General features: G+C 36.2%; 1 protein-coding gene across 2 annotated transcripts in view; it reads left to right on the forward strand.

The window, feature by feature from the left end:
- The first annotated feature begins 443 nt into the window (after positions 1–443).
- The window catches only part of LOC145683850 (protein FAM8A1), an 88,215-nt gene continuing 63,024 nt past the window's right edge, over positions 444–25,634 (forward strand). Inside the window, exons 1-2 of one of the 2 annotated variants that reach the window (XM_081755452.1) lie at positions 444–460; positions 711–1,200. In XM_081755452.1, the coding sequence (XP_081611578.1) occupies positions 807–1,200 (394 nt within the window). In that variant the 5' untranslated portion in view covers positions 444–460; positions 711–806. Of the gene's footprint in view, positions 461–499; positions 1,201–25,634 lie in introns of those variants that run through there. The other variant, XM_081755451.1, reaches the window with a different exon arrangement.

Consider the following 25,634-nt stretch of genomic DNA (forward strand, 5'->3'; position numbering starts at 1 on the left):
TTCTGACGAACAATTGTAAACCTGCACGAAAAATGCATTTCGTTTGCTGTATTTGAAGAAAAAATGGATGAAAAATTGAACAGGTTTTATTTTAGAAAAGTTAGACCAATTGTTAAATATCGTACGAAAATTAATTGTCATTTGTTCCCATATACGTGATCAAACTAGAATTCTATGAAAAGTCTGATGTCATACTGGATGGAAAAATGAACCGTCTATTGTGGCCACACAAGCTAAAATGCTAAATTTTCCTTGCATTGACGTAAACCTATACGAAATATGTTGGATGGAGAGTTTGACGTTATATTGCATTTAAAAAAAAAGGAGGGGTAGCTTTGCATATTATTGAAATACAAGAGAGGCTGTCTTTGGCCGTTTGGCAACGTTTCACTCAGTAATTGTATCTCGTAATATATTTACTGAAGAAGAAGAAGAAGATGATGATGAATACTACTCTGTAGTACCTACCAATTTAATTGGAAAATTTAAATTTAATAGTTTACAATAGAATAAGTTAAAATATTATTTGAAAATAAGTATCTAATTAAATATCAGTTTTCTGGTAAACTTTCTTGAAAGAATATTTTTTCATCACAGTATTTCAATATTGTTTAGACTATGGTAGTGGAGAAAGTACGTAAACTTCCGTTTTTATCTTCCATGTAACATCTGATTTTGATAAATTAATTTAGTTTATTTCGTCATTTTAGGAAATAGTTATGAGATGACAACTATCGTACAACATGAAAAGACTCTCACCTGCTAGTAAACTTCAATAATATTATCATAACGACAAAAAGAAGAAAATGGGGAACGGTGAAGAAACTGGAAAAAGTGAAGAATCAGATTCTGAAACTCAAAGTAGTGCTCCAAATGACCGAAGCAATGATTTTCGAAAACCAATGTATAAGAATTCAAGGGAATACATCGATGCTCTTGAAAAATGGTTGCAACAAGCATATATGTGGCAATGTGTATCAGCCTATTTCCCGTATATGATTTATAGTCAACAGTTATCCTCTGGTACTGCTGCAGGGTCACCAAATACTACAAATGTGCAAAATTCAAGCTTTCCTCCTGGAATTTATCCTTTCACTGGTGTGATTCCGCAACCAGGAGTCATACCACCACATCTTGGAGATCAGCAACAAAGAGTACAAAGTCAACACGGACGGCAAATTGGACAGGATTCGATACAAGGTTAGGTTATCATTCAGTTTTATTGTTTGAAACTATTAATATTGGGTTAAATTCCAAAGTTGGGCGTCCGTTTCCAGCAAAATTTTTAAAATTTACAGGAAAGATATGAATAATTTGATCGTTTGTGTGTTTGATAATATGGCATTTATTCCGAAGTTGGGCGTCCGCTTGCGCCACGTTTTTTCGCGGTTATCTCCTTCCCACACTTTCTGTAATTTGTTATTAGGTTCATTAATCCGTGCTCTTCACAAACTTTTAAAGATTTTGCTCGTTATCAACGCATTGCTTCACAAATGTTAAAACCGTTAGTTCATTGCCCTTGTACATTCGCCATGTTGATAACATAAATGCTCGTTTCTTTCCCACAATGCAACTGTTCGGTTACCTTGCGCCAAGTAGTTCCCTCCACTCGCCCTATAGTCCCATGTTTATAACCGCTTATAGATAACAAATAAACAGATTTTTCGACACTTTTGTATATTATCAAGCACACAAACGATCAAATTATCTTTCCTGTAAATAAAATTTAAAAAAAATGATGAAAACGGACGCCCACCTTGGGAACTTAGCCCGTTATTTTAGTTCAAGAACGAAAAATAGGATCACGGTTAAGAATGGATTCACCAATAATCGAAAATTAACGGAGGAAATGGGTTAAGTTTAGAGTTGCCTCTCCGCTTTTTATAAAAATCAGGAAAATTTACAGGAGAAATGAGGTAAGAAATGATAATTTGAAGTTTTTATTTGATGTTTAGGAATGTAAGTTCGGCAGGAGAGTTATGTTTAATGCGAGAACAGATATGTGCAAGTTAGTACTATTTGCCGGATGCGGAAGCATTTGCGGAAGGTTTCTGCAGCATGGTAGTTGTAAAATATGGCGAACAGGTGTAACGGAAGCGCAAAAATAATGAAGAAAACCTTGTAAATTTTTATGAACCCCACGGAGTACTGATGTTAAGTGAAATGTAACACTTTTTAATACTTTAAGCTTTGATTTTTGTATGTTGCAAAGTCCAAGGGCACCTTCAGACTGGAGGGGCAACTCTAAACTTAAGCCTATGAAATATATGAGAACATACGTATTGCTGTACCTAAGTATGTAATTTTTCTAAACGACATACTTGTAAGCTAAGTAATAGTGGAGAAATTGAAGAACAAAAATGACCATCGTGCACAATGGAATCCTACATAGCAGCTTCAACTTTGCAATGTGTGAATTAAACGGCGTGACAAACATGTTGGCATTTGAAGGCGGCGCTCCAATTTCCTTTTAAATGCTGCTGGCAAAAAAGAGGCCAGCGGTATTGCCACGTTATTCTGTACACATCCACACCTATCCCCTGCCACCTGATCACACTTTAGTTTGTCTGCTTAGCAATAGCCATACCCCTTTACTACTCGGCAACGTCGCCTCAGAGCTTACGTTTTATTCGTTTAGCTGAAATGTCAAGATGTTTGCCACAGACTTTAGTTCTTGGCTTGTGTATAGCACGCTCCCCTCCAGTTCTTTGTCATCGGAACTGGAAGAGTCACAGGTCGGAACAGGCACTATATACCATTTCACTGTGACTGTCGTTGAATTGACAGTGAATTGGTATACAGTGCCTGTTCCAACCTGTAACGATTCCAGTTCCGGTGACAAGTGAACTGCAGAGAGAGTGTCAGTTTTAATATACCAACATATATAATAATACCTATGAGCTAAACTTACTGAAAAGTGCAAGGAGTGCATTTTTAATATCATTTTAGGAAATTTCTGCAAGTGTTACGAAAACTAGTTAACTACTTCTAAAGTGATCAAAGAAAGCATTTCCTAACCCAGCGTTTCCCAACCTTTTTCAATTTGCGGCACACTACGGGTGTTACTTGGATTCTCGCGGCACACTTATAGATATTATTTGTAAATATAAAACACAGTGGTATTTTTTCTGTGATTATTGATCTCCTTCTCACAGGGAAGAAAGCTCGAACACTGTTTTTTCCCCGTGGTAAATCATTATGCTTATTTTTATTCTAATTTAAAAATAGAAAACAATTATTGCAATGAAATATTGAACTCAAGTTTTTAGAAATACGCTTTCTTTTTAAAAACTGTATCCAACCTTTTACTAAGAAGGAAGATCACTAAATAACGAACGAACAAACAAATCTCTTTTACTTTTAAAACACAAATGTAGGTAATTTGTCGAAAGGATTGGATGATATTTTAAATTTTCAAGTTGCGAAATAGTCTGCAACAATAAAGAAGCAATAATGGTCATAACAATGACAACAAATACTTTTTTCAACATTAGAAATGTACAGAACAGTAACACTGTATGAAACTTAAAATTGTAGATTCATAGTAGAGGTTCATAGTAATATGAAATACAAATATATATTTTCCCTACGTTTTACAATTTGATTGCTATAAAATTAATAATTTTGTTTCGATTCCTCGCGGCACACCAGCGGCCCATTCACGGCACACCAGTGTGCCGCGGCACACCGGTTGGGAAACGCTGACCTAACCTTAAATTTACTTTAAGCTTATAGCTATTGCTATATCTAAAATCAATAAATCAATTTAATAATAGCTAAACTAACAACATTTAACTCAAATGCTGTCACGTTCAGCCTACGTTTGGCCGATTTCGTTCCTTCCCCCTCCCGGGCAGAATGGACTCACCTGACCTGGCTCGTGGCGTCCTGCAGTGTTGTGCAGTGGCTTCCTAGGAACGGAGTTGTTTTCCGCGCAGACGACAATGAGGCACAAAACAGGACCATTGTTGTGAGTGTTGTGTTAAATTTGCTTCCAAGTGTGTGGGTGTCCGCTCTGTGACCAAAATGCCTCCCAAACTAAAGGCGGTTTTGAGAAGACTATGTTGCGGCTCTTTATGACGCCCACTTTATTGTTTCTGTCATGAGAAAACAGTACAAGAAGAATGGTTGCAACATCAGTTTAAGTGGAATAAAACATGTTATTAAAAAGTACTAGGGCAACGAAGCTCCACCATTTGGATCACCAACGAAGTTGTCTAGGAAGCGGGAATGCACCATGGCCACCTCCACCATGCAGAGGAAACTTCGCAAAATAGCAATGCAAGAAAATCCGCCAACACAAAGGTGTATGGCTAATCGTATTGACGTGTCTTTGGGGACTGTGAGCCGGACGTTACACCATCAACTCAAGCTGGAAAAAGTCATGAAAGCTCGCGGCCATCTTCTCATGGATGCCCACCAAAAGGAACGAAAGTTTAACGCCCGGACGCAGTACGAACGGCATCTGGCAAAACAAAGGTGGATGTACGTCGTAACGCTCGATGAAGCATGGATTTACCTTTCCGACTGCGGCAAACCGAGAGCCATCATGTATCGAGAGAAAGGCGCAAAGAACTTCAGAAGGTGGGTCCGTGACTGTAAAGAATCCTTCCCAAACGGGTTCATGGTCGTTACTGGCTACTGTTACCTAGGTAAACTGAAGATTCGCAGGGTGGCGAAGAACTGCAAAATAAATTCTCAGTATTTTCAGGAGCAGATCATGCGGCCGATCTACGAGCATGAGATTCCCACAATGTACGGAAATGACGCCAATCTGGTGCGCATTCACATGGACAAGGTCTCATCACACCTCACGATTGTCTTGCATTCTACAGGGAGATGGAGGAGGCAAGTGGTATACAGGTGATACCTTTCAATGAGGTACCTGTTAAATCTCCAGATGCAAGTCCTATGGACTATTGTGGGTTTGGATTGCAGAAGCGGGCTTTGGAAAAATGGCGTGTGACAATTGTAGAAGGATTTTGGAAAGCTGTGCAAAGGAAATGGGACAAGATTCCCCTCTCATTTCTTCAGATAAGCCTATTACAGTGGAAATTTCGCTGTCGGACTATTGTTAGGAATCAAGAGAAACACATCGAGCACTTACGGACCTGTCGCCATGGATTCTTCTAAATTTTTAGGTAAGTCGAAAGTGACCAAATGTAGACTGAACAACGTCTGTACTTTCATTAATTCATTCTATGAAGAAGTGAAACAAAAATTATGCATGCAAACTTTTTTCATAAAGTAAACGCAAACATCACATGTGCATTAAATAAACGAAACGTTATCTGACAAAAAATCTTCCAGTAGTTAATCATTCCTAGAATAAATCTCTCCGACATGTTGCAGGAAAAGCAAAAACTGATCACTAATTCGTATATGTTTGCAAAATTTTCTCCTCCACAAGTAAGAGCTGAAGTGCAACGTGAGATTAACGCTGTTATAAGCAGAGGGAAGACTTCTTTTCAGCTGAAACCATACATTCTGCATATTTTGTGTATACGCTCCTGTGCTAGGATCTATAAAGTTCATTGAATGGTTAACTGTGAGATGTTGCCAACCTTGTTTCCTGAGGGAGCTGTATCCCTTCCAGCATTCGGTAATAACTGTCGATTTTTTGTTTACATGTCTTCATATAATATCAACAAGGTTATTCGCATTTCGACTATTATTGAGTCATATAGGTAAAAAAATTTAATCTGTTTCTCGACAGATTCCACCTGCAATCCAGGTTTGCGATTTCATTCTATCGACGTTGTATCTTCTACGACCAAACAAACCTTCATCGATCTCAACAATGTATCCTTTTCCACAAATTACTAGAGATGAGTGTCGCACAATAACTTCCAAGGAAACTTCTCTACAAAATGTTAGCCAGTCACTAACAGTATTATGTGATAATTTATCTACAAACGAACATTTTTGAATAATATTATCATATCTATGAATTTGTGTTACATAGCAATATGCACGTAATAACACCTGCCTTATTTCAAGATTTAGATGTACTCCAAAAAAGAATTTCTTCTAATAGATATAATTTTCTTATAATATGAACAAGAACAATGATGGCAAATGAAATGTAAGTCTTCCACTCTTCTTCTTGTGAGCTTTTAAACATTTCAAACTTAATTCATTTTTTCAGCTTTTACATACCCTTTCATATTTAAGTAATCTAGTTGATGCAGAAAATCTATATGTTGTGCATTCATCTTGAAGAATTTGCATCGATAATGTGAAAAAGTTATGATTTTTGATTTGTCTCAAATCAAAAGGCTTCTTTAATTCTACAATATCCATTTTGTTTATTTAAAATATGCCAATCGATAAATATATGATAATAATACAAAAAAATAAATAACTGTCGCATTTTCTAACTAGAAATTTATTATCGTAATCATAAATCATTACAGCAATTGGCTTGTTTCGAATTAAAAATAAAATAAAAAAACAAATGAATAATGACTTTTCTTTATAACATGCGATTCCGATTCATTATGAACTAATATGAATCGTTAGAATCACTATGATTCCTTAAAAATCACTGGAAGAAGCGGACCATACTCAATCCTACTTCTTTGAAATGTGAAAACAACAATCAATATATAACACTAGAGAGAAAAAGTGCTTTACCATGATAATGTGAAATACATCACAAAGAGTACTTCGGAAAAAGGCTTATTTTGCAATACAGGCTAAAAAGATGTGTTAGCCTATAAGTAGTAAGTAGTAAAGGCATTTTTGCTGTATCACCTGACCACACGAAAATCGAAAAAAGATTAATATTACGTGTCTTCATTCAGTATTAGTTTCTCTTCTAAACACTAGGCTGTGATCCTGGCTCACTTAGTAGTGATTATTGCTCGAAATACAGTGTGGACGTAAGGTATAAAAACTAGTGCATAAAACACGAACCAACTTGTGCTAGGTGGACAGTAAAATCACGAATACTACCTAATTGAGTCGAAGCTGGAGCGCAGCAGAGGGCCCGAGCAAAACGAGCGGGTGCCTCCATAGGGACCAGGCGCGTCAATGGCGGTGAGTGTACGCCTAAACGGGGATAGTGGAAAAACACTTTAGTATATGTCATAAAATGCATGGCTTTAGGGGAGATACTAAATTCCATCCCAAAATGTACTAGGTTAGGTTAGATTATGTTAAATTTGGTTAGATAAACTGTTCGCCTGTTTAGTAGACACGTTTTTCACACAATTTCAACGACTGACACACCTTATTTTTGTACAACTCGATAAAACTCAAACACGATATGTGACAGTCTTGTCATTTACGCACCATTCCATACTGCCTTTCCCATAAATCATAACAAGTGTACGTCTCCGCCGAATAGTCCCTTCTGCCTCCAGATATAGTGCCGTCTACTACATCAAAAAACAACTAACAATAACAAGTATTTTCTTAACTTCAACTATTCCCCTCACCTGACTTTCATTTACTCTTCCTCGCAAAACAAAATAAAATCTCTAATTCATCTGGTAAATTTTCTAAAATTGATCCAGAGATTCAGCAGTTAACCCGGCTGTAAATATCGGCCGCCTCTGTACTCTCGTCTGCTTTCCGCATACTATTACTCACTCAGAGTCCTGCAGCCCCAGTTGGGCCCCGGAAAAGTTCCCTCATGCGAACGTTGAGTAAATAGTGAATATGTTTTTCTTAAGGCGCTTTTGGTTGAATTTTGCCGAGAAAACGCTGTATTTTTATATACACAGTTCTTATGTCAACTAAAATAAACCTGCATAATGAAATACAACATCTTTTCAAAAAATGCCAAATCAATTTTGTGGAAAACGCATGGCATTCTCGATTGATGACTTATTTTCATTCTTCACCGAAAAGATGCGCTTCCTATTTTCGTCTTTCATTTGTTTTGTTATTCTACGTTTTACGCTGTACTTAAATGAATAACAATGAATTCAGTACTCCTATTACTGTGTTGAATGCAGTTATAGTGCTGCCAAAATGTGAGCCGTGGCAAAAATGCGAACTAAAGCTCACGCTCGACACACCCACGAGTTGAGCCAATAAGGTTTCAGCTGTTGCTAAGCGGGAGAGAATTAGCGAAAGGGAGTGGAATTCCTTCAGTCGACAGCAGCGCTCAGAACGGAAGACTAGGTGTCAACTTAATATGATATATCTATAAAAAGGATAACTCAGTTTCCTAGTTTGTAAAACAGGCCTGCTAGTTTTAGAGTCATGTTCATTCAACGCTGTCATTTCTTACTCCATTATTCCAAGGTTGTTTTAGCCACTGAGGGTCTTTCCGAAGGGTTAACATGGTCCAAATACATGGTGCTTTTTTGAGCCAGAGACGAACTTCTATAAATAAATTCAAAAGGTGTCGTATTCGTACTGGTTTGTTAGTACAAGGCAGGGTGGAAAAAAATCATGATTTTTTTAAAAATCATTTTTGTTGATTTTTTTTATTTAAATCGTTTTTTTTTTATTTAAATCAAATCTTTCTCCTCGTATAATACAAATCGCGAACTGAAGAAAAAGCATTAGGAATTAGTATTAAATGATAATTATGCCATTTAAGTGACAGTATTGAGGTTGAATTTGGAATTATCCCCCAATCGTTAACCTATATCAATCCCAAGCAATATTTCTTAACCCTTTTAAATTATGGTTCTTTTTAAAGGTAAATTATAGACTTTCAATCAAGCAGCTACAGCATCATCCCTATTTATCCTAGGACCATGGTACATATTTCACTCTCTTTAGAACAGAACAACTTTTGAAACGGTAACATTCACATTTCCCTACCATGTCCCTGAAGCGGGAAATTTTGAGAGTAATAGGCATTTTTTTAAACTTTTTTTTTTTTTAATTTTTGATTCCATCTGAATTCTTTAGGAAATACTAAGGGGTGTACAAAATTTCAAGCTACTATCTTGAGTAGTAAGGACGAGGAAACTATAACAATGAGCTAAGAACATTCCCACAATGCTCCAGATGACCCGGATGTATTATAACAATTTCCTCAGACGACCCTATTTATTCTAGGATTATGGGGTGGCAAAAAACATGATTTTTATTGAAAAAACAAAAAAAACGGTTTTTTGGGTTTAAACTCTGTTTTTTTGGTTAAAATAATTTGCTCTACGTACTTATACCACATGGACAGAAACAAGTTTTTTTTCCGCCTTGGTGTTATGCAACAACCGGGTTATGCTAGAAGGAGTCACATAAGCCCATAGTGGAATCCAAATTGCTTCAAGGCTTACATCCGAAAGAAATTATCCTCCGTTTGAACTCTGAATCGGGACTAATTGGCCACAAATGCAATACGTCTGCGACTCACTCACGAAGGACTCCTGATAAAAATACGTTGTACTAATCTTTACATACTTGTTAATATAACCGTCAAGAGTCATTTCAGAGGGAAAAAAGATAATCAGTTGTACAAGTGAAACCATTATACAGAATTACATATGGACAATTTCAAAGTACTGCAGAGTACATAAGAACTAATTTAGTCCAAGTTAGTTCACTACGACTTTTATTAGTCCAAGTTAAAGAAATACAACGACTTAATTTGCATATCAGTAAGAAAAGTGAATAAAAATACGAATTATTTGAGTCCACTTTGGCTCTGACCCATTTATACATAAATAGTTACAAAGGATACTTCTGATTTCAATAAATGCCTCTCGTGGGGTTTGTATACCCCCCTGACCAAAGATCGGCATTTTAATGTATTTTATCAATAGTAAACATTATTAAACCGAAACAATATTTAGAATTTCTTTCATTGCAATTGCATAACAATAATAACAAACTATAAAAAAAAATCACAAAAAAATCATTCATAAACTTATATATTTAAAGAAGAGTTGCTCTAGTAGTATAATCTCTTTGAGTAATGAATGGGGAATTTAGGTCTGAGTATAATACGAATAATATACGGGAGTGAAACGTGATTACCCACAAATATGTGTTCGTCAAGATTTTACGAACACTTATACTTTTACGAACATTTTTCGTTTTTTGGTTTAAACCAGGCAACTCTGTCTAGGATCATGATTTGTACATTATTCTCTTCAGAATAAAACAAATTTTCAAACGGTACCCTTCAAATGTGTGCGCCATGTATCTGGGGCGGATAAATCACGAAAAAATGAATTCTTTGTTAAATATATATATATATATATATATATATATATATAATTTTTACCTCTGTGGACCCCTCCCCCTGTTTTAAGGAAGAGATCTTAAACAAATCTGAAAGACTGAGGGATGCACTGAGTAAATGTGCAAAATTTCAATCTTGTAGGTGCAAAAGTAAGCCCGCGAAAAATAATATTCCCCAAATACCCCAGATTCCCGTATAAAACAGGATATCAGATAATAGTTTTCTGAGACACCCCTATTTATCCTAGAAACATAGTACGTACATCATTTTCTTCAGAATAGAACAGCCTTTCAAACGGTACCATTCATATGTCTCCATCTGAGGCGGGAAAATTACGAAAAAAGCTATTTTTTGTTAAGAATATCCTTTTTTACACATTTTTGCCCCTCTGGACCGCGCTATTTCCACGCAGAGATGTGAAAATTATCAGTAGGTGCACTGAACGAGTGAGCAAAATTTCAGTCTTCTGAATGCAAAATGTAACCCACCAAAAAATAATAATAATACGCATAACAAAAAATATCTTTTTAAATTTATGACGTCTTCACACATTATGCCTCAACGCAGAAAGGCGTGAAAGCATATGTAACGTGTTGTAAAATGCCTCCAGTCTTGAAGAAAACGAAGTAGAAAGCCTTATTGGCACTTTTTTAATCGAATAATGAAGATTCTACCCTATCACCTAAAAGTAGGTGATATAATTTAAAAGGTTAAGCATTAAGGAAAAAGTACAGCAACGTTTATCAAAATGACACCTTTTTTTTCACAAAAGTTACGATATTTGGCAGGTGCCTATTTTTAAAAACTCTTCATAAATTTTGCCTAAAGTTATAAAATTAACAAAAAAAAAGGGGGGGATAGGACCCCTCTAAATACGCCCTATTATATGGGAACAAACAAACAGACACGCACAGAAAAGAATTTTCGTCTTAAATGTCGATGGTGATTTCCCCATTGGAATCGTTGGGCCGCGGTGTCTCAGTGGTAGAGCGTTCACCTCTGGTGCTTGGGGTCCCGGGTTCGATCCCAGCCCCCGCCATATAAACTTTGTGGTGGACAAACACCGTGTGCGTAGGTTTCCTCGGGGTTCTCCCGTTTCCACCCACTTTCTTCATTCCACCATTTCATTCATTACTCATCATCACCGTCTCCTTTAGCCTAACCGGCATACCCGTCAGACGTAAAACTCAAAGATTTTATTTCATTTACCCATTGGAATAGTTAACAATTTTAAAACCCAAACCCAATGTTACGAAAAGAAGAAAGCAGGATTGCTCCGTTACCTGTTCAAAACAGGATTTTCCCTAATCATCCTCTGCATGACACTTGTTTTCATACTATACTGTACATTTGAATCTCATTGTATTATGATTTTAAATTAATCCACCCTGGTACAAGGTAATATCTAATATGGTTCTTGTCAGCCCTAAGTTGAGGGTGTAGCATTTTTACTTAGGTAGTGTGTAGGGACCTTTGTAAGTTGATTTTTATTTTATTTTTTATTTTTTTTTTCTTGCAGAAACTTTCTCGTTGGAAGTAGCAAAATAACTTAATTGATCTATTATATAACAGCTGACCTATTATATAACTAACCAGTTGTTTTGCATATTACCGAACGTTCGGGTCTTACACGAAGTTAGGGTGGTTTTGTGAGTTGGTTAGTTATACGGTTTTAATTTAGTTTATTTTGTTTTCAGATTTGTTTATTACTATTATTAATTTATTTCATATTATTTTATTACCGATGCTTGTTCAAGAAATTTACATTGGTTAGGCCTATGTAGGTTATGGAACAGGTCATGATGGTGGTTCTAGAATGCTGGCCTGCACATATTGGTGAAGATGGGTTAGTAACCAGGTTGGTTCTGTTCTTTATCAAAGCTCAATACTCAATGGTAATGCCGAGCTAGCGATAGTGAGTGAAGGCGGGTTAGTAGCCAGGTTGATTGATTACTTTCTTTATTACGGCTCCATAGGGATGAGGGCCAGTGTTCCTTAACCCTGCAGAAGCGTTATACTTCGCAAGAATATCCTACCTTCTCTTTTATTGAGAGAAAATAATGTCGTGCTGCGTAATGCTGTTTATTGTATGTTACCAACATATGATCAAAATAAGGAAACGTAGCTGTACAGTGTTTTAAAAAGTAATAGAGTGATGCATTCCAAACTTTACACTGAAACAGATATAAATAAAGGTATACTTGACCGATGTGATCTCAATGTGTACACGTATTATGGGTGTAAATTTGTTGAATAATTTTATATTACTTTGGAATTATAATGTAAGTTTGTACGAGATTGTGGTACGATTACGTGACATTTAAATGGCAAAATATGATAAAGAGGAGAGACACCTTATATATAATGTCACCGTAACAATCACTGCTGGAAGAAGTACTCTTCAACAACCATCAATCTTGAGCTGTTCTTTTCCACATTACTGCGCAGTGCTTCTTGGTTGCTTAATATTTTCTCATGTGAGTGAGTTTCTTGTCTTTTAATATCCAGTCAAGAATCGATTTTTGTGTATCGATTACCATTTCTTGTTGCAATATTCTAATCCACTGCCACTTTAGTACCTTTATATTCAACAAACATATATCATGTTTCTGATCCGTGTGATTCTTTTCTTATCTTTGTTGGTAATTCCTAATATACATCTCTCCATGCTTCATTGTGGTCTGCAAATGTAGATATTTAGTTTTGTTTTAATGTGCACGTCTCCGATTCATATGTCAAAATAAAATTCTTGAATCTCATATATTTATTGTGTATGCGCTCTACCATTAGATTTTAGAATTAACTGAATTATGAAAAGAATAGATTTTGTTTATATATTAGATTAAGAATTTTCCTCTAGGCTCTGTAGTACAGCGCTTACTTCTGGTGCGAGGGATCCCTGATTCCATCCCAGACCATGTGAGTTTGTGGTAGACAATATTGTGTTTGTTGGTTTTCTCGGGGCTCTCCCATTTCCTCCCATATTCTCATACCCCCAATTTTTTCATGAAAATGAAATGTAACTTTATGATAGTGTTAGTGAAATGTGATAGCTTGAAATCATTTTCATCATACGTACATGGGATGCTGTTAAGTCATATTCTTACTTTACTTAATAGTTTAATCAGAATTTTAATGTATTTTAATATTAAGGGGATGTTATACCTTTTGCCACTGGTTTCTCAGTCCCCATAAGATAACATGTAAACTTTATTTCATGAATATCTAACAAAATATGATACGTAACAACTTAAAATTTTTCATATGTACACAGAAAAGCAATAGAAATGAAATGATTGTTTCAATTTCACGCTTAATGACGTAGATCAAGGGTAATGAACTTTTTAAAGTAACATTGTAATGGACTATATATTGAAGGTTGTGTGTTCCAATGTGATCTTCGCGAACAGATGTCCTGCTGACAGGCAGGTATTTCCCTCCCCCTCTTAAGTCCTTTTCCAATGGGTGTGGTAGAACGCCCCGGGGTGCCACCCTCATCCCATTTCTTTCCTCCGTTTTTGCAGAGCGGATAGATTTTTTGTAAATGTTACAAAGAAAGAATATTTGCTTCCAAGACAATTTGAAATATTTGCTTCTTGCGATTTCATGCTGTATGATGTATACTGCGAAAGCAAATATCAGGTAGAGAACGCCAATTTCTTCATTACTAGTAACTCTAGTTAGATAATTATTGCTAACCACTAATTTCATATTAGTACGTTCCAACTCTTTGTAATAACACTGCCTCAACAGTAGAAAATAGGGGAGAGTATATACTTTGAAGAGGAGGATCAACAATTTGATACAGATCATGGTTGAAATTTAGTTTTCCTTTGCAGCACTAAGTTTGTATGAGACGTTTGCATGGATACAAACCACAGATTTCCCTGTAGTAACTGGGATTTGAAATTCGTGACAGGTAGTTACTTTTACTTTGTGGCAACATTAGCTATTCAACACATATTTTTCTGGATGTAATAAAAAAAATCAACTTTACTTCAAGCTAAATTCAACAGATTGAAACGATGGATTGAACCCGATGAACCAACTTTCCCGTGAATAAACATACATAAGTAACATTCTAAAAAATACAATAACCCTTCCCTTCGTCTGTCTAGTGGCTAGCTCGCGCACCTTTGGATCACAGATCTCGGGTTCGATACCCGGCGGAACAGCCTTGAAATATCAACAGATCACTAAGGACTCGGATTCCACTGAAGGCTCACGTCTCTTATAACATCGGTACAGAAAGGGACACTAAACTCTAAACCCACCAAACCAACCAAGCTAATGAAGAACGGACATAGTAATGTCACTATAATTTAGACTACGTAAACGATTTTTTAAAGTTTTCATTGTGGTAATAAATATAAGTGGAACTAGGGCCTCGAACATTTCTAGATCTTGTTACTCGAAAATAAGCAAATATAATATATACACATGGTGTCAGGAAATAACTTCGGGATGTGAATCCTCGGACGAAAACATGAAAAAGCCTATAGACCAACCTTGGTGCACAGTTGCGTTATTTCAGATATTTTGTCCACAGAAAATTGGTCGCAACGGTACAAGAAAGCAACAACTCGAGCAATAATTTGGAGTTTTCCGAAAACGCCTTAAAGTTTTGTTGTATTTGACAGCAACATAATATGATTTAACCTAAGAAATTTAAGCGAGACTGTTTTTAGTACGGTGACCCGTAACTTTCATTTTATGTTCTCGTGTAAGGATTAATTTCCTTAAGTAATTTGATGTCGTTTTCGAACACCCTGTGAACATACATAGCGAGACCTCGGGTCACGAACTTTATACCTATTCCACTGTAGGGATGGATACGAGTGAGTTTTCTTTGAAACTCGACTCGACTCGAAGCAGACATTTTTGAGCTCGGCTCGAAAAATTTCCTCCAGCTCGACTCGAATTCAGGTCGAATTTCGAATCGAGTCGAGTCGTGTTTAGTTTCAATTACTATTTTTAAGTATCCAACATAGATAATAGGTCAATGATACTACTACTACTACTTATTATTATTATTATTATTATTATTATTATTATTATTATTATAACATCATGTATAACCAAGAAAGTAGGCGGGGTGTACCTGTATTGTTAAAAGTTATAGGGCGCCGGTCAAACATGTTCAAAACTGCTTGGCTCGGGTCTAGGGTTGTCAGTGGCTCGAGCGGCTTGGTTCATAGCTCATTCATTATCGAGCCGAACCGAGAAGTGAGCCAAGCCAACAGCTCACCCAACCGAGCCAACTCGAGCAATCGGCTCAGTTGAGCCGAGTCGAACCGAGGCGATGAACTCGTTTCAACGGAGCTGGCTCGAGCCGATGGCTCATCTCAGCTGAGTTGGTGAATCATCTGAGCCGAGTCAGTAGCTCATCCCAACCGAGCAAGCTCGGGCCAAAAGCTCAATTGTGCCAGTCGACGGCTCGCCTCAACCGAGATGGCTCAAGCCATTGGCTCAATTGGGCCGAGCCGATGGCTCATCTGAACCAAGCCGGCTCGAGTTGTTCGCTCAGTTGAACCGAGTGCCGAGCCGATTGACATCACCACTCGGGTTGGGCTTCTGCTTGAGCTCAAAAATTCGAACGTGCAGATCTCAGCTTTGATAGTAAGAGCTACAGTATATACTTATATTGATGCTCATGACACTTGAGGCTGTCTCGTTATAAAAAATAAAAAATTATTGTCTCGTTATCGAGACGAGACGAGATGCGGGTAGTGTTCCTTATCGTGAGCAACACTAAAAGTATTCCACACTACTGCTTACATTTTTCATGGCTTTCGCTTTCCAGTCTAATCAGACGATTGTTTCAAAACGAGTTAAAACGAGCTGAACGAGCGAGCCATTTATCAAACTCGACTCACTCGAAACTCGACGTCAAAAACAGTGACTCGGCTCGGAACTCCACTCGAGAAAATTACCTTTGACTCGAGTTTCGAGTCGAGTCGAGTTTTAGCTCGACTGGTGCTAAAATTATCCAAAGATCCAAAATCATTTTTCTATTGAAGTTCATAGAATTTGTATGTGTATGTTAAACAAACAATTGATTCAAACCAATAAAATAATATAAATGGTTCAGAACCAGAGTGAACTCAATTGATTCATATCTTTATTCACTTCTTATATGCAAATTAAATTAGGTCGCTAAATTTTTGACTCTGTGAACTAACTTGGAGGAATAAAGTATATCTTCTGTACTTTGTACTGATTTCACTTGTGCAGTTTTTTTTTCTCTTCTTGTAAAGTGATTCTTAAAATATTCACAAGTACAGTACATGCAAGATCAGTACAATATATCTTTATCAGGTGTTCTCCGTGGATGAGTCTGTAGAATTGTCACTTTTGTAATCAGGCAGGGGTCCCAGGTTTGAGCCCAGCTAGAGGACAATTTCTCTCCGATTCAAACCGAGTAATGGTTTGTAACGCACTTTAAACTGTAGGTCCCGTCTTTCATAACCCCCCTGTTACATAAGAACGGGCTAGAAAAAACTTATTTCTATCCATATGTAATCTAAATAAATTAAAAGTTTTGTAGCCGTGGCCCCTTCATTCGACTGATCTCGGTCTCAATCTTGAGAAATGACTGCAAACTGGTCTAACTCGAGGTCAAAGGTCAACTAGCTGTTTTCACTCAGAATCACGACTTTCATTACAAAAATGTGTTTTATACTTCCCGCTTTATCCCAACTTTGGCTCTAACCCAATCTATCTTATTCTCTTATCAATTTCTTAACTGTAACTGTGTGAACCAAATAACCTCTCAGATGTTTAAGATTTCTTATCCCTTATTACAAATCTAAAGTAGGTTTTATTCATGCAAATAATCTTATGTATTAGCTTCCCTAACTCACTCCTTTGTTCAGACACGCTACTCGGTTTGGCTTATTCAATCTTGAACAGTAATGAATGGGCAGACTAATAAATAATTTGTGCTCTACTGGTAAATCATTTGTAAAACTAGTTTACATATGGCCTTGAGTTTAACTTATTTTATTATTTAAAAAATAGAGGCCACGATTATCCACAAGATAAAGAAAATGGTTCAAAAACAAGTAGCAGTGCCACGTGTACATCACGCAAAAGAGTTTGGTATCTGTGGTACGATATTTTCACAATTAATATTGAAACTGTAAATTGTAGTAGATTTCTACCACTTCCTGTTTTAGTAGAGAGATTAGACTAGAGACGAAATATATTCTTGGAACGCCTAATAAATTGCAGAAAACCGCTTCTTATCTATTACAGTTTTTATTCTATAGCCATCAAAGTTAAAATCGGAAGTAGTTGATTTCCACATCTTTTGGAAGACAGAATATAGTAGTTATTTTTAGAAAGCTGAATAAAAAGCAAAAACCCGCTTCATTCCGGTTCTATGGAGATCACTATTGAAACCGAGCTTTCAATTGAAGATCACAAGAGGAGATGAAAGGTACACCTGAGACGCTTGAGAGCTGCTCGATTGGAAGAAACAGTTTTCATCTATTTTTTTAACCGTTTTTGCTATATATACATCAATATTTATTGAAAGCAGAAATTACAGTTGATTTGAACCATTGTAGGTTGTAGTAGAGTTAATAATAGAGATTAAATATATTCTTACGAAGCAGAAAACCGGATCTCACTACATATTGCCGTTTTCGATCTATGGTGATCAAAGGTCAAACCAGAAATGGTTTATTTAAATCACTTCCGGTTTGGGTAGGTGGTTTTAATGACAAATAAAATTCCTTGCTCTTGACTATATTTTGACCAAATTTGGTGATGATCCATCAAGCAGTTCTTTAGTTTTTTCTTTTACTTTTTCTTTCTTTTATTTCACACACGTGCACACACGGGTATGGTAAATATATAAAGGAGTAGGTAAACCAAATTCTAGTTATTCAAAAACCAAACAAGGAAAACTTGGTTTTTGCCACCCCTGCATACAATTAATCCATTCTAACTACAGAAACGTCGCACTGTCTGTTTTCTATGATAAATAATATAAAATGAAATGAAACCTATCCTTCCAGAAAACAAAAGATAGGTAAATAAGAAACATTTAGACTCTTCTTCGTTGTATAGTTTTGAGTGGCAGAGAGGTGAAAGCTACTGCTTGGAAGAAGAATCCATCCGTTTCAAGAAAGAAAAAAAAATGTAGAAAAGCAATCGGAAACATATGTTCGATACTGAGGTTTCAAAGATCATTATCTTTGTTCTACCAAGTATTTTGTTGACACTTGAGTCACTCCAGTTTCCATCGAAAAGGCAAATTCAGGTAGTTGCCGTCTGGGGCGGGGAGTGGTAAGGGAAACTGCTCAAGGCGTAAATGATTATGAAAATGGAGGGATAGACATGTGTTTCGCTGTTCAAATTGCCACAATGCATCCTTCCCCAGCATGTGTTCTTCAAAGAATGTCACCTGTAGTAATTTGTGAAGTATGAAAGTGGTCTTTTGATCCTTTACCTGCAATAGTGATTACCTAATTACGGAAGTAATTATTACAATTAATCTAAGTCATTAAGTTTAAAATTGAGATAACCACCTTCTTTGTATTGCTCTTTGGTATCCGTATAGAAAATTGCAAGTTTCTAAGTGCAGTATTTTGTAAGATATTTACGAATTAAATTTTACATGTTACCTTATGGAGATTCTGAAGCCTCTGATGATGGGTAGACACCCCCTTAAATGACAGTGACATGGCTAGAGGAGATTCGCCCGTTTTATTCATAACATAACTTCACATCTCTATGAATTTGCAATCCCCACCACTTCCTTTACCTACTTCTTTCTGCAAACTAAAGGGGATGTGTCTGCCAACACATAAATATGTAAATACATTAATAAAACTATAAGTATCATTTCTTGCTTTTGATGGTAACACAAGTATTCTTCAGTAAATTTGGTTTTCCAACAACAGTTTAGTTAAGTCATTTGTTCCTACTCTTCAAAAATCATTCTGTGGAATCAACACCAGCAATAGCGTAAAAAATTCTTGTCAAAATTAAGAAGCTTAATATTCGGAGTTTCGAAGACTACGGTACGTAACGCTTACTATGTCAGATGCTGAGTTCGGCGGCATACAACGTAAAATTTCAAAATGGCGGCCATTTTTTCAAAATAGCGGATATCCACGCTACAGGGTGCAATTCTCTAAAGTTTAAGTTTAAACTTTGAGGCACGAGACTCAAATAAGAAATGAAAGACACATAAGATATCCAAAGACCGCGAAGTTTTCCTGATAGTGCCCAAAAACTTTATCCTCGTATTTTAAAAATTTAAAATTGTTTCCTCAGAAGTACAAATTCACTTCTGCTCTGATTCAGCAGTCAGCATTAAAAGGTCTGTATTTGTTACAAGAACTAGAGCAGCAAGTATATTCAGATATTTACAAGGTATGGCAGTAGGGAAATTTGTATTGGCATGGAAAATGCAATACAGATACCTGGATCAAAGAACAGATGCGTGGTGCAAAGAGCTTTTATTTCTTTCTGTACATATTACAGTTCAATTATTACCTCACCAATCATCACAATCTAACATTGATTTTTTTGTAATATATTTTTCTAAAACTTTTCTGATCAGAAGAGTGAAAATTCACATTAAATACTGGTTGAGGATTTCTTAACAAATCTCACAGCTTTGTATATTTGCTCAAGAATATTTTCTCTCTCCGAATTTTTAATTACTTCTTTCTTGTTGCCAAAACAAAAATTTCGAGTTGTTAATTTCATGTTTATTGGTTCATTGATAGTTTAACCCTTTTAATTTTTTTAAAGGTAATTTTTAGCTTTTCAGCCAAGCAGCTACAATACCAACACTATTGACGCTAGGATCATGGTTCGTACTTTTTTTTTTTTGTAATGAAGCAGAGTTTCCAACTGCATTAGTCAAATTTCCCTATTACGTACCAAATGCGAGAAATTCCCGCTCAAAGTGAGAAAAGGGATTTTTTGAAAAAATCCTCTTTTATCGCGAATTTCTCCGCTCAGGTATATGAGACGGACATGCGAATGGTACCAAAAAAACTTTGCTTCATTGTGAAAATAATGAAGAATGAAGAATGTACGGGGAAAAATTGTCTTGACGCTATAGCCGATTTACCAATTTTCCCTCGAAAATACATTTTCAGTCAATTTCTATCCAATCCGCTTCAGCATAAAGACTAATAATTGTAGGAACATGAATCGTACCTCTTCTTGTTCGGCATGAATCGGCCTTTCGAACGGTGTATATACCTATCGTGCACCTGAGGGGGGAAAATTCCCCTAAAAGGGATTTTTTGATTTTTTGATTTGGGCGGGATTTTCCCGCTTCTGCTACATAATAGGGAAGTTTGAGTGCTATATTTGGAAACTGCTTTATAACGAAAACAACGAGGTACAAACTATGTTTCTAAGATTAATAGGGATGCGTCACGATTTTTTTTTAAAAAAAAGCTCTAAATTTTACCCTTTTTTAAAAGCCGCCTTCGTTGTTTGTGACGTCACTGCCCACAGGCATCGCACACGTGACTGAAAAATGCCATAAAATATGTTCTTTGATGCTTCCATACTTGAATAAATGAAAAAAACCCGGTCTGAAAAGCTTTACTAGAGATTTATAAAGCAAATTCCGAAATTCAACGCTATGGCCTGTATACAGGCCAAAAAATTTAAAAGGGTTAAAAAAATATTTTAGTTCCATATTCATTGTTTATAAAAGTTTCTTTTTCGATCAAAAAATCCAATATGTTTCAATCTAAAATTTTCTTGAAGGTTTTATATGTGGAGAATAATGTAGCCAAACCCAAACTATCACTTAACTCAGTATGATGTGCTTATTTCGTTAAAAAAAAAAAAAAAAAAAAAAAAAAAAAAAAAGGAAAAACTCATTCACTATTTCTACGGTGTATTCTATAGTGTAATTCTCGTAGAGGTGAGACAGTATGGTAAGGATGAGCCTGATCTGTGTAGGGTAGTTTTTCATGTTGGTCTGTTTACTGAATCGGTTCCATCCTTCATAATCTCAGTATTACGTGAAAGTGTAAAGTAAAATCATTCAGTTGATTATTCCTACGTATTATTCTTACTTGTTTTGAATCTGCCTTTCTTGACCCTAACTCTCCAAATGGAAGCTGCAATTAGCTGTTTAAATCATTGGACGTCATTCGGTTTTTCCTACAGAGTTATAAGTATTATATTTGTCTTCAGAAACTAAACAAATTATTGCCAATCTTGCACTTGGTATATGTAATTCAGATATAAAACAATAGCATGGTTTAGAATTGTAGCCTACCTTTATTCCGCGGTTCTTTATACTGTTTATTTGTTAAATATGATCAATATTTCGATCCAGTCGAGAGTTATGATCACGTTCACTTTAATTTCCTTCACATTTTCATATGCTTTCTGGAATTATTTTGGGAAGTAGTAACGTTTTGTAAGTGATAACTGAATATTTGTATTTGTATCTAAGAGTAAGGAAAACAAAGTGATTTATTTGTTAATTTTGGTGCATAAGTATGTAAAGAACAGAACACTGTAATTTGAACAGAAAGTCCTTTGTGTACGGTCAGCATACTTCTTCCTGATCATGTGGCAGGACAGTAAAAGACAACACAAGATGGGAAAATAGTATTTTTCCAGCACACACAAATTAAAGTGATCACGATAATGACTCCGAGTGGGTAGAAATATAGAAAGTACGTAAGAAACGGACAGAAGAAAATATTGCGATACAAGTATGTCCATTGTTCTATATTAAAATGTACCTTATAGAGTCTACTATAGTTGAGGTGCTACATCGCAGAAATCAACGAAAAACTGCAAATTGCGATAAGAACATTCCCGTTGGTATAAATAATGTTTAAGGGTATACAATGAAATTAAGTCGGGGAGGCATCGTCTAAAGTCAAACAAATCCAAGACGGCGGCCATATTTCAAATAGCTACGCGGTTACAGTTTTTCTGTTACTCGTCGCAGGAATTGAGTGTTTGGTATCGATTTATAGGTTTCTGAGGTCAAGGATTCCAATTTTTATGTTAAAAACAAATTAGGAATTACTATAGGTGTTTTTCTATTCCATATAGTTTTTAAATTTAAACATAGGCGAAATCATTATACACTATTTTTATCTAAAAAAAAATATGATATAATGCTATGCTGATTGCTGAAAAGATTCTGTTTAATTTGTTTTATCACAAACTGTCCAGAAGAAAATGAGCGATGTATGTCTGGTAGCTGAGACTCTGTATCAAAAAGGTCTTTCAGATGGACCGGTAGCCAACGGGCATAGTTATTATGAACCAGGACAAAAGACCAAGGAATCATGTCTCTTAAGCAGTCACGGTACAAAAAGTAGTTGTCTTCTCTAATTGAGCGAAGAGAAGCAATAGGATTTCCATATCAAGACAAGTCAGCCAATATTTGAACATGATACTGTCTGCAGCTCACTCTTCACACCAAATGTCAAATTCAAGCTCGGAACCAGACTGGTGGTAAGCATTTTGCAACAAATGGTATAGTGCTACTGCAGTCACTTGGTGAATTCCTCTGGCTTCCTTTACGTGAGTTACTTTGAGATAGCTTTCTGCAGCAAACATCACCATGAACTTTTTCTCACCATACATGTCTGGATAGTTCCACTGAATCACTTTTGATAACGCAAATAGTGGTTGATCCACTACCATGACAGGAATTTGATTTCCCTTAAGAAATTGTGTAACTCGTTTTATTACGTTCATCACATGCTTGATCATAGCTATTGATGATGAATCTTTATAGAACAATGGTAAAAGTTATTATATTCCTGGAACAAAATCAGTTGAAGCACGTTTGTCTATGAGGATGGTAGGCAACTCACTATGTATCAAGTCCAATGTCGATATCCTCGCTAATGACACGTTTTAGCCATGCAATTTTTTCTTTCTTCTGATTCGTAGCAGTGGGTGTCAGCATGAGTTTCAATGTAACATCAGAACAAGTTGGAATAGTGAGTTCTTTTGACTTAAGGATTGCTGGCTCCGCCAAAGCAAACTCGTCCGGAAGACTAGGCACACTTCGCTTTTTGAAGTTACTTATGTCATACTGTATATCTTATATAGTCCTTACTGTTCCTAAACATTGAGGTGTCGGATTTTGAAATATTGATATACTTGTCCCATGAAAGGAACTATCCGAAGTTGAACTACTAAGATTGTGGTCTATGTTATCGTACGCCCCAATTGTGAATATATCTTTACGTAGTTTTAATGGACACAATACCTTTTCTTCTTGGTACCTGACATTTACAAGTTCACACATCGCTGTTGAGAGTTCCAGCACACGAGTGTAAGAGATTGAAAGACGACGTGAATGTAGCTTTTGTGTTTGTGTTTTCCAAATATTGAAAGACCCATGTAAACTGGCAGCGGGGTTTCTCTATCAGTTTCATGCCTCAATATGTTTCCAGTTGGTTTTCGGGTTGGTTGGTTAAAACAAAGCAATTGCGATTTTGTTAAAAATGGCTGTGTAACAACTTCATTGTCTTCAATGTTGGATCCATACAAGAGCATATGCACATTGGCAAGTAGGGAGCGAGGAACAGATTTACGCTGGGTTTTAGCATGTAAATCACCATTGAATGCGTTCTTTTGTTATAGCATTTCTTTCTGTACTATTTTAGCAACACGCAACAAAGCAAGGGCGTCTTCATCTTGGTCGTTTTTACAAGATTCCAACATGGTATCACCAACAGTTTTATCATATGCTAATATATATTATCTGCCAGACATTTGTCCCGTCTTATACGGGAAATGTGCAAGAATCCTCTGTCGTAATCTTAAGGTGTGGCATTTTTTCATCCGTTCCTAGTAGTTGCATTAGTCTCATCTTCTACATTTTTGTCAGGACACTCATCTTGAAAACTGGTTGCGTTTCATCTGAACCCTTCATACTTTCCTCCATGTAATTACCTAACTCTGCAAAAACTACCCCTTCAAATACATGAACATTGCAAGTTGATGTCAATCGACTACTCCGAGACTTGTTATACAATCCTGCTAGGCACTTTGCATGGTATTTTGCATCTAGAGCAATCATATCACCACCATTAAGTTTTGCTAGTAGATCACTATTTCCTTGTTCAATGGTACACTTCCTCACCGTTTGATCTACTTATAACGTGGTTACATTAAACAATTGATCCTTGTTAGTCGCAGAACCATTACAAAAGAAGCACATCTCTGTAGAAGTAGATGATCGATGTTTACGATCATGTGATAATGATGTAGACTCTTTGTCACCTTCATTAAGCTTCCGTTTCTTTGCTCTTTCGAACATTGTAGAGTTATAATTTAATGCACTTTTTTGTGCCATTTAGCTTGTCGTTTTAAAAGTGCTTTTTCCACTCCACAGTTATCTTCGTCAAACAGTTTTGTATACATATCACTGGGTAAGGCACCAATATATTGAAAGTTTTCTAAATTATTCGCAAGCGTTGCGTATCCAGTGTTACGAAAAGATGCATTTAGGTTATTGGCAGAACATACCAAATGTTCATCAGATACCTTTTGACACAGTATACACTTTGTCCAATCAACACTTTTAGTTCTTTTTTTTAATCTTCCAGGTCACATGCAGGAACTAATCGGAGACGTTCTGCCATTTTCGATTGCCATCTTCACGTGCTCAAATCTGAAAAAAAAAATAATTTAAAAAATAAAATAAAATAAAAACGGGGATTAGTTGGCTATTGCATTTCTTACAACGAGAATACTGTTTTATAAAGGAATCAGAAATATAAAATTCTGTACTTGTATATATATATATATATATATATATATATATATATATATATATATATATATATATATAATTCCTAACGCGTTTTTAACACAAAATTGGGGGCGCGGTGGCTCAGTGGTAGAGCGTTCACCTCCGGTGCTTGGGGTCCCTGGTTCGATCCCAGCTCGCGCCGTGTGGACCTTGTGGTGGACAATCACCGGGCTCGTGGGTTTTCTCGGGGTTCTCCCGTTTCCTCCTACTTTCTTCATTCCACCATTTTCACTCATCTCTCATCATCACCGTCTCCTTTAGCCTAACCGGCATAACCGTGGGACGTAAAACTTTAAGATTTCATTTCATTTCATTTAACACAAAATTTGCAATCCTTGACCTCAAAAACCTATAAATCGATACCAAACACTCAATTCCTGTAACGTATAACAGAAAAACTGTAACCGCGTAGCTATTTTGAAATATGGCCGCCATCTTGAATTTCTTTGCGTTTAGACGATGCCTCCCCGACTTAATTTCATTGTATAAGCTTAAACATTATTTGTACCAAAGGGGATGTTCTTATCACAATTTGCAGTTTTTATACACGTAGCACCTCAACTACTAGTAATTATTAGCAAGATAGTTATTTGAACAAGGAATGTTGTTACAATAAACTCAAAAGGTACTGTCTTGTTCCTTCAGTAATGTATTATATATTGTTCAAAAATCGTGGTAAGCGTCGAATTTTCA

The sequence above is a fragment of the Thermobia domestica genome, chromosome 4 (genome assembly GCF_964235325.1).
Source record: "Thermobia domestica chromosome 4, izTheDome1.hap1.1, whole genome shotgun sequence".
Classification (NCBI taxonomy): domain Eukaryota; kingdom Metazoa; phylum Arthropoda; class Insecta; order Zygentoma; family Lepismatidae; genus Thermobia; species Thermobia domestica.